General features: G+C 26.6%; 1 protein-coding gene across 3 annotated transcripts in view; it reads right to left on the bottom strand.

The window, feature by feature from the left end:
* Positions 1 to 246: 246 nt before the first annotated feature.
* Positions 247 to 10891, bottom strand: part of LOC100200374 (PTB domain-containing adapter protein ced-6) — a 35012-nt gene continuing 24367 nt past the window's right edge. For all 3 annotated transcript variants that reach the window (XM_065810816.1, XM_065810815.1, XM_065810814.1), the window contains exons 5-10: positions 6919 to 7029; positions 6218 to 6355; positions 2754 to 2951; positions 1684 to 2514; positions 1122 to 1575; positions 247 to 894 (exon numbers count right to left, since the gene is read on the bottom strand). In XM_065810816.1, coding sequence (XP_065666888.1) covers positions 881 to 894; positions 1122 to 1575; positions 1684 to 2514; positions 2754 to 2951; positions 6218 to 6355; positions 6919 to 7029 — 1746 coding nt within the window. In that variant the 3' untranslated portion in view covers positions 247 to 880. The remainder of the gene's footprint in view (positions 895 to 1121; positions 1576 to 1683; positions 2515 to 2753; positions 2952 to 6217; positions 6356 to 6918; positions 7030 to 10891) is intronic.

Here is a 10891-nt window from a genome sequence, read left to right as displayed (position 1 = left end):
GAAAAAAAAATGGAGTAAATGAATCGAAACACAAATTGATAAAACTAATGAAATTGATAAAATTGAAAATATGCTATATCTTAAAAACTGCGCATTTACAATAAATTTTAACCATCAATTTATTATATTCTAAAACACCTAATAATTTGTAAAACGGTTAGAACTTATAACTGCACTACAAAACTGAACGATACAGCCTTCGGTCTATATTTTATCAAGGTTAAAAAGACAAATATACTTATGATATAATTTCATTTGCTGTTTATTTTTTTTAGAAACTTGGTTTACATTAAAAAAACTTTAAAAACACTATTAAATAAATATTCAAAAAAAACTTCATTTATAAAAATATACAAATTCGCTTACAAAAAAAGAAAATAAAACAAAAAATATTTAAAGTGAATAAGTTTAAAATTGTATTGTAGGTTGTATTGTCTTTGTATTATAATTGTTGAATAAATCTTTAATTATTCAAAATAATATATACGTAAAGAAATTATAACAATAACTTGCTAAGAAGTTTTATAAGGGACCGCCCATAAATTACGCAAAGCTAAATTTAATTATTAAACAAGACAAAAAATGACCACAATTTTTCCCTTCCTTAAACAACGAAACAAAAGACTAAGTTCAACTTACAAGTTCAATGAAAATCGCCGCGCCAAAGTGCAAATGAATTCTTCTATTTTTAAAATAAATTTAGCGTTGCGTAATTTATGGACTGTTCCTAACGCTTTCATAAGACTCGGCCTGTTTAGGAGAATAAGATCAACCATAGCATCATTGCCAAAGTTGTATGCCAAATTCACGCATACATTTAAATAATTTAATTTAAGATTTGTTATTCGTTCAACCAATCAACTTATAATGTATTGTTTTTTCAATCAATCATACCTAAAAATTGAAGAAAAAATTAGTATAACTTAAAAAAAAAAAGATCAGAAAATATCAATACCTCAGTGAAACAAATTTATCCAACGTTCTTGTCAAAACGTTCTTCATTAACAATATTATTCTAATCTTTTGTAGTCTTCATTAAAAACAAAACTTAACACTAAAGGGTTGTTTCATTGAGGTATCTATGTTTTATGCAATTAAATCGTAAGAAAATGTTTCCAAACCTTCGAGAGTTTTTGACACCTGAAATAAAGAATATTGTTTCTTCGCTGAAACTGAAGATCTAGATCGCGATCGAAAGTCTGTGTTAGGAGATTGCGCTTTTTCAACGTTAGGTAGTATATGAGCAATGTTACCGACTGACAATCGGTTGACCGTACGTGAAGCATCTGATTGTTTTACATCTCTAGCATTTGAAATGCTTACACTGTCCGCAGGAATAGAATTATTGCGCTCTGTTGGAATAGAATTATTGCGCTCTGTTGGAATAGAATTATTGCGCTCTGTTGGAATGGAGTTATTGCGCACTGTTGAAATAGAATTACTGCGCACTGTTGGAGCAGCAATTGGGGTAATAGGTTTTGAAACAGCCGTAGTAACTTTCATAGTTTTTTTACTAGGAGGAGCTGGAAGAAAATTACCTTTCAAGGTATTGCCAGTCGGACGTGGACGAGAATTCTAAATAATAATAAGGTTAAGCATATACGTAACTAAGTATCCGCAAACATGCACATATACGCAACTAAGTATCCGCTAACATGCACATTTACTTTTTAAACTACTAACCTCACATTTACTTGAACTTAAATCGTTCCGTGGTGTTGATGAAGTCTGAATTTCTGATGGGGAAATTAAATCTAGGTTATTGCTATTTAACGTTTCAAATGATAAATTTATTTCGTTTGTTGCTTTAAATCCATTTTCGTCAAAGTTAGTTTCGAAAGAATTAAAAAACGCTCCACTAGAAAACTGGTCAGAATTATTGTTTATCTCAAGATTTTCTGTTCTGCCGACTAAACTTGAAAGAAATTGTGAAAAACTATCAGATTCCTTTGTTTCGTTTTCTAATCTTGTGGAACCATTTTGTGAATACATATTATTATAACTTTGGTCAGAGTTAACCCGAAAGGGATTGGTTGGTAGGTTTAAAACATCGTTATCAAAGGATTCACTGATACTTAATTCTTTTTTAACAACGTTATTCCAATGTGGATTATCGGCAAAAGGGTCATTGGTAAGTGCAAAATCTTGCTCAGAGGGACTTTTACTTAACAAATCAAAAAAATCTGTATTCGAAAGACCTGAATCAGAAACCTTGGAATCTTGAAGTTGGTCGACTATTGACGGATCAACATTATGATCTATTGCATGACTGTGCATTGCATTGTTATTAGAGTTCGAAAAATTAAACCAGTCAAAGTTGTTCAAACTCGAGTGGTTGTGAGCTAAGGCATCTTGAAAAACTTCATACGATGAATTTTCTATATTAGAGAGAAAGCGAGCATTATCAGTGATGAAGTTTTCAGATGTATTTTCTTTAACTAAATTTTCTTCTAACAAAGTAGACGATAATCGGGCAGATGCACTTAAAGGAACCGCCCTAGTGAGCGGTTCATCCTAGCATATAATATATTAAATATAGAACATTGCCATAACTTCATTAAAGATAATCTAACTAAAACCTATTCTTAAAAACAAACAAAAATTAAATAACATAAGAACATATAATGTAAAATAATGTAGAAGTACGGCAAAAAAAAAAAAAAAAAAAAACTAAATTAACTTTGTCTTAGACTTAAATAATTAAGAAAATAAGTCTGGGACAAGAAATTAAAAAAAAATACTTTGAAACACACCATTTGACGTGGCGAACTTATTAAAGTAGAAGCTTCAATTCCTTTCTGAAACTTTGGGTTTTCTTTTTTGAACTCTTCAATATGTGCACTAATATTTATTAGTTCCTTGTTCTTTTTTAGCTCGTCTTTTTCAGTCTGTATATAACGTTTATATGCTAAATCAAATGCTTCGCCAAATGCTAGCGTTAAATCCGTCGCCTAAAAAAAAAAAGGTAGAAAAAAAATTTTTTTTTAACTTTTTAGTTAGTAAAAAAAGAAAATATATTTTTATACTTTGAATGTCCACTGACATAATTTTCTTTTAAATAAAAAATTTAAAAAAAAAAAAAAAGGAAAGTATAGCGGCAGACATAAATAAATTACACGCATCTTCAGCTACGTTGTCATAACAACAGTGAAGTTTTAAATATAACAACACAGCATTGAACAATAAGTATCCTTTCTAACACCATTAAAGCTTTATCGATTGTTTGAATTTAGCACTATCGTTACTTTATTTATTTTAATTTTTAAAATCGCTTTTATAATTTTAAGAAGATTTTTTTTGCAGAGTTATTTGTTTATTATAAACCAGAAGACAATGAAACTTTTTTATATAAAAGAATTAGTACCGTAGACTAAGGTTACTTTGGACATGAAGCAATATTGGATAAAAATTTAAGATTTTGTTTAGATACATATATCATTCATATAGCTAAATATAACTAAATGTAACATCTGTAACTTATCTTAAAATGATGTTACAGTTAATTATATTTAGTAATATGGATGCTACATGTATCTACCCAAAATATTCAACATTTATCTAAAGTTGCCTCATGTCTAAAGTAACCCCAGTTTACGGTAGTGTTTTTGTAAAAAAAAATTCATTTTGGGGGCTAATCCCCAAGAATCATATAGATCATAATAATCATATAGAAGGCTATATAATATAGTATATCATATAATCATATAGAGGGCTATATAATATAGGACTATATAAAATAATCATATAGAGGGCTATATAATATAGTATATCATATAATCATATAGAGGGCTATATAATATAGGGCTATATAAAATAATCATATAGAGGGCTAAGGGCTAAATAAGTCAAACGAAGGCATTACACTCCAGTATATACACTCCGTAATACATTACTATTGTTATAATCAATATTGCTAGAAATTTTTATGCTGGTCAAGAATCTTATAAAAACATAGTTCTGAAATGATCAAGCAAAATGATCAAGCCAATGAAAAGTGATTTAAATTTATTTAAATTTTACACTAGGTAAAGTAACACTAAAACGTTAATAATATAATATAAACACTACTTTTTAAAATCTTATTCATAAAACTGACGTAATTAAGCGTAAACTAACTTCAAATAGCGTCAAGAAAGCTCGTTTGGTTCGCATTAGTATTATTACTATTAGAGTGACTTAGTATTAACTTTTTAGTGTGAGTTAAAAGATCATTTTAAAAAAGAATTATAAGTTAAAATTTAAAAGAACATTTTTAAAGCACTTTTAAAACCTAGTTGGTTAGAAATGTTTTTTTCTAAAGAAAGTAGGTTAAAACGAAATAGGTTAGCAAAAATGAAAAAATCAATTGTACAATTAAATTGCATCAATTAATAATCTTGCATCATACATTTTTAAAGCAAAAAAACATCTGAACAAAAGTTGATGCTTAAGTGGTCCAAGCAATGCTGTATATGCAACATTCAACTCAGATGAAGGATAAGCAATTCTTGTAGTGGCTTACTCCGTGTAAATTCCCGCCATTAAAAAATTCAGGTAATTAGTTTAATTTTTAGATTATTCAATTCATTATTTAAATAGATGTCACATATATCATAATATTATAATATTATAATATATACACTTGACACATGTATCAATATTTAAATAGATGCCATATAGTCATAAATTATAATATTATAATATAGACACTTAACACATGTTACATATCAATATTTAATGTCATTACCAAATATCAAAAAGGCTTGGCACAAATTACTTCAACAGATTTATTGAGAGCCAAAGTTCAGCAAATTATCGAAAGAATGCTTTAGTCAACTACAAGCAAAACTTTTCAGCTCTGGTTAAGTTTTTACATGCATGCAAATAGTCACTGGATTTCAAAATACCGGTTTATTTTCCCTCAACATGAATAAAATTATTCAATCAAAATTGCAAATACATTCGAAACACCATCATTTCAACATCTTTTTCATCTCAACTTTCAGAATCTATGCCAAAACGACCACCATCAGCACTAGTAACTACAACATCTCACCCACTCCTTTCTGAATCAAAACCAATAACATCTAACATCAGTATACATCGCATAGCATCAAATTCAAAGTTATCTCTAAAAGAAGTTGAAAAACAATTGCAGTCCAATTGTTTGCCACAACTTTGCAACAAATGGCCCAATTGTTTACCACAGCTTTGCAACAAATGGACCAATTGTTTGCCACAGCTTAGTATGTCCATGTTTTGGGAGCAAAGATGCACCCAAAACATGGACATGCTATCAATTTGTAACAAATAAATGTTTTGTAAAATATGGTGTATCTTTTACAAAACATTTATTTTTAACAAATTGATGAATGCTGTTTACTTCCTAACTTTTTAGTTTTTTAGAAACTTTTTGTGCACATAAAAAAAAAAAATATTTTTTCAAATAATTTTTTTCCAAGCAAAATGTATAGCTTTTATGAAGAAACTGAAAATATTTTAAAAATTTGCTCAACTGAAACTTGGATTTCCTTGAATGAGCATCAAGATAATTATGTTTTCAACTTCCAGGTTTTGTAAGAGTCCAAAAGACAAAACAATAAAATAAACAAAATATTGTATGTGAAGAATAAGAAGTTTCTGAATCAAAAATTCGAACATAACTTTCTGACTCAAATAACTTTCTTACTCAAATATTTTTCTGACTCAAATAACTTTCTAAACATTGTGTTCAATGTTTTCAGAAATTCTGATGGTGATAAAGAAATTATAATTAATGAAATATTAATAGAAAAATATACTTATAAATCTTTCACAAACCAAATTTATATTGTTAAACTGTTATATTACAATTAACAAATTTAAACTTAAAAATAAATAAAATGAACTTTAAATTTATTGTTTATATTAACTTATAATATATCAATTATGTGATTGATGTAATTTACAACTACTGCATTTACAAAAACTGAAAACAAAAGAAGAAATAGAAAAATACGGAAAGAAAAAAAAATCTTAATTTTAATCTTGTATTGTAAAGTATTTTTTATCATTGAAGAATAATCTTAATCTTGAAGTATTTTTTATCATTGTTTATATTAAATTATAATATATCAATTATATGATTGATGTAATAAATCGAAATTAAATAAAAAGAAAAAAAAAATATTTTAATTTTATAATCATGAAGTATTTAAAAAATATAAGTCAGCAAAAAAATATTTTTATTAACATAAACCTCTTTTTCACACTTCAGTACAAAACAGGAATGACTGTTGTTTTCTTGGTCTTTTGCTATAAATGCAAATATCTTTTTATCAGTGCTGTCATCAGCACAGTAGGATACTCGATGCAGTGGGCGATTACAAACCATTACCTGAAAATACACAACTTCATCAATATTTACTTAACATCTCAGTTGTATATAAAAAACATATACAATATAGGTACTGTATATATTTTTAAAATACTTTTTTTTAGTATTTATAGTAAAAATAACATTCATACACTTAAACTCTTTTTTACAGGAACTAAATTAAAATGCCCCTGCTAAAAGAGATAACCAAGTCAAAACACATGTTGTGTTCAGATGAAAAAAAAAATGATGAAAATGAAATGTTGAAACTTGTTTACTCCATTATTTTCTAGTTATTGAAGCATTTACAAAAACATACTTAGTTTAGTAAATATCTTTTTTTAACAAAACTTTGTTATAAACCTTAATTCTTTATGATTTTTTTTTTTATGTTTTTTTTTTTTTCTATCTGTGAATTTTTTCATTAGTGAAAAATGAAACTATGTAAATTAAAATAGTATTAAAAAATATAATCAAATAACTTGACATAATTATAATTAATTTACTTGACATAAAATACCAATAATGACATGACAAACATAAAGTTAACAATGATGTAAAACAAGTTAATTAGTTAAAAATACCTTGCTCTTAGAATTTATGATTTTTATCCAATTCATTGAAATATGTATTTCCACCTTCATAAGTTTACTTTCCTTTATCCCAGCTTCTGACTTTTTCAGTTGGTGTGCTATCTAAAAAAATAATAAGGAAATATAAAATGAATAAATAAATTGTTGTTAGGGCATTTAATTGTTTAATCTTTTTCTTTTTTTAAAGGTTTAGCAAGAGACTGTTTTTTATAAACCTTTCAAACATGTTTATCTTATTTGAACTTCATTATCTGCTAAATAAACTACAGTGTCTTGAGCATACTTCATAATTGTGCTGTGTTTAATACATCAAAGCATTAAACTAAAATGAAAATAATCAAGTCAAAAATAATCGAGTCAAAAGAACCTTTTGAACTCCTTTGCAGTTTAATCAAAATCCAAGAAAAAGAAGAAAAACCTTGCCATTTTTTTACTTCTAAAATTTATAAAGCTTCTCTACCTCTATAATTTATAAAAAGTTTATCTACCTCTGTAATAATAAAGAGAGAGAGAGAGTTCCATTCTCTATCTCATATCTGTTCGTGTATGAAATACAAGTCTTGTGAAAAAACATTTAAAATTCACATGTGCAGTTAGCAATTTTGCGCAGAGTTACGCTATTTACATTATGCTAAAAATATCCAATTAGTGCACAGAAATTTCTGTACAGGTCAATTTATAAAAAGTTTTTGATGAAAGAATCATTTAAAATTTTTTATTTGTTATAGATACATAATACCTTTCCAATAAACATAGGACTCAAACTTAATGATCTTCTTGCATTATATTTTTTAATTAAACTTTTGACTAATTTATTTTTAAAAAATCCCTGCTCGAGTTATCCATTACCATAAAACATTTCTAAATTTTTACAAATGAAATAACAACTCCTCGCATGTGATGAAATATGAACTGAAAACATGTAGCTTGTCATTACCTTAAAATTTAATTATTCTGGCCAATATATATTGCTAATATTATAAAAGCATATCAGAAGGTTTTATTTTAAACATTCATTTAAAATACCTAATCATGTGAACTTGTCGATTTTTTTAAAAAGTTTTGCATTCACTGCTTTAGGAAAGGCAAGGATTTAAGACCTATAAAAAGTAAAATGATGAAACAACATTTAAATCTATATAAAAAAAACAACAACTCAAAAACCTTATCAAAACTCTATTCTGGAAAAATTATTCAGCTAGTAGCCCTAATACTATACTTTGCTCAAAATGTATAAAAAAGCTTGCTGGTACTCTTAAACACCCTTACTTCATTATGTGATCCTGTTAAAGGTTAAATATATATTTATAAATAATGCACTTTGGTTAAAATTTAATTACATTATGGTAACTATAGTTACTAAGTATATGTTATAAATTTTAGATCCAAATTTATTAGAGGGAAAAAATGCGAATGCTTTATATGTGAAAATGGGTACAAATCTAAAATGAAAAAAATAGTGGCCTCAATGGTCAAATGTGTCTCAGGAAAACCTGTTAATAGTGGTGCTGAAGATGTTTCAAACAAACCTGCAAAAAGACTTATTTGCCCAGATTGCTATGTCTAATTAGGACAAGAAATTCCACATCCCTATATGAAAATAGAAAGCAATATGACAAGAATATAGCAACCTTTGTAAGATCAATATCCCCTATAATACAAGGAAAAGTTCTGTTCAGTTCTATCAAAGGTTTGAACACAAATGGATCCTGAAACACTTTAGTTTTGGAAAATTTTGGTTCAAATTAACTCATTGTTTCTGTTGGAAAGACTGAGGTTAAGAAAACTTTCTTTTCGTTGGATAAATTGAACAAGCTTCAACTAAAACTAAATGAGAACAACAAGCTGATTGAAAAATAATTCAATGATGATAAATTTCTATTGCTATTAGGAGTGAGTGGAAACAAAAAAGAGGTAAGTAATTTTACCTACAAAGTACATAGAGATTTTAAAAAATAGTCCATGGCTGATTTGGAAAATCATTAAGGTCTACTTATGTCAAAGATATAAAGCAGTTCTCTATGGACTGTAGAAATCTAAGGGCTGTAATTCATTTGAAGGTTACACAAGTTGAGCAACATATTATCAAATTCATCAACATGAAACATGGAGTCCTAAAATCATTTTTAAACTTGATAAAAAACTAATTATATTAATAGTAATTAAATAATTAGTCTAATACAAGAGTTGAACTGTTGTAATAGACAGTTAACTGTTGAAGCTTATATTATGCAACTACTCATTAAATAAACTTTATTTCTTTTGTATGTTTTATTTTCTGTAGGTTAGGTTACCAAACAAGCTCTTGAATTCATTTATCAGGATTTGGATCAGTTTTGACAAATGAGAAAGGTTGGAGAGCACATAATAAAGCGCTAAAAGAGATACTTGTTGCTCACAACTACAAACACATTTAAAGTACCATATAATTTGACAGCAGATTGTAAAAAGTACGACATTAACTTTGTTACTTATGAACAATTGTTTAACATAACTTTTTGATATATATTATGATGATATATATGATACAATATATGAAACTTCTCCCCAGGCCCCCGGTGTGTTTATAAGAATTATTTTTTACATTTTTGGAATGAGGAAAAGTTTTCTGATGATAAACAAAAAAAAAATCTGGGGTGTGTTGCAAGGTCTTAGAGCATTTTCTGATACACTGTGAACTGTATTTGGAACATGTTATTTTTAAGAAAGAACAACACATTCTATTGTAACAAAGTTATTATTAGTTAAAGTTTAAAAAATTTTATAGATTTAAATTTTGTTTCTTGGAAATGTTATAAAAAATATATAATAAAAGCAGTAAAACAAATCAACATTATCTTGTTATTGTTATTTCTAATTTTACCAATAAGAACCTTTTTTTATTGAATCAAAGTTTTTAAAACCTAAAATGATCACAATTATTTGCATAAACTGTAAAAAAACTATTTATTTATCTTATAAATCATCTATTATGATCTTATGAATGGATTTAAAAACAATTTTTTGGAAACATTTTCAAAAAATTATTTTATAAATACTTTTACATATTTTACTCATTTTTTACAAATTTTTATAGCAAACTATATTCAAACTACATGCAGTTAATAAACTTTATATGTAACAGTAAATAAACTTTAAATGTACCAGTAATATGACAGCACTGCCTTATTGGTTCAAACAACAGGGAGGTGCAATACAAACAGCACTCTGTTTTTTCAATACAAGGAAAGTTTGGTTATACATATACGTATAACCAAACAAGAAATGTTTGATATTTAACAAAGTTTTAAAACCTAAATATTCTTAACTTTAATTTATTTTTAACATTATATGTGCTATTTCAAATTGAATTGAAATTTCGAGATTGACTTTTTTCATTGAGTATTTTGCAATTTTTAATTTCTTTTCTTCAAGTTTAATACTGCTTCAACTTTTCTTCAAATTTTTATTTGTTTCAACTTTTTTTAATCTCCTCATTTTAATAATCCTAATCTTTTACAGTCTTCTAATTTTAAGAGACAAAATCTTCCGGTCACAGTGTAACTACTCTATTAAAAATCTTCAGGTATGGTGAAACTATTCCATTAAAAATCTTCAGGTATGGTGAAACTATTCTATTAAAAATCTTCAGGTATAATGAAACTATTCTATTAAAAATCTTCAGGTATGGTTAAACTATTCTATTATTAATTTAACTTGCATAGAAACATTATTGTTTTTTATTTGCAATACACCTCTTGATAACTTCAGATAAAGATAACATATTTTCTCATTTTTGCTTTATTTTATGATTTTAACTTTTAACACATATTGTTGTTATTTTTTTGTTTTTAATGTTACCATTTGGATTAACATTGAATTTAAAATCCATTTAAAATTTAACAAAAAAATGTGTCAAGAGATAAATATGACAAATTATGATGATAATCAATGAAGTAAAAAATTATTTTACTAACAAGTTTGA

The sequence above is a fragment of the Hydra vulgaris genome, chromosome 11 (genome assembly GCF_038396675.1).
Source record: "Hydra vulgaris chromosome 11, alternate assembly HydraT2T_AEP".
NCBI classification, from domain to species: domain Eukaryota; kingdom Metazoa; phylum Cnidaria; class Hydrozoa; order Anthoathecata; family Hydridae; genus Hydra; species Hydra vulgaris.
The sequence above is the reverse complement of the archived record's forward strand: the minus strand, read 5'-3'. Positions and strand labels throughout refer to the sequence as shown.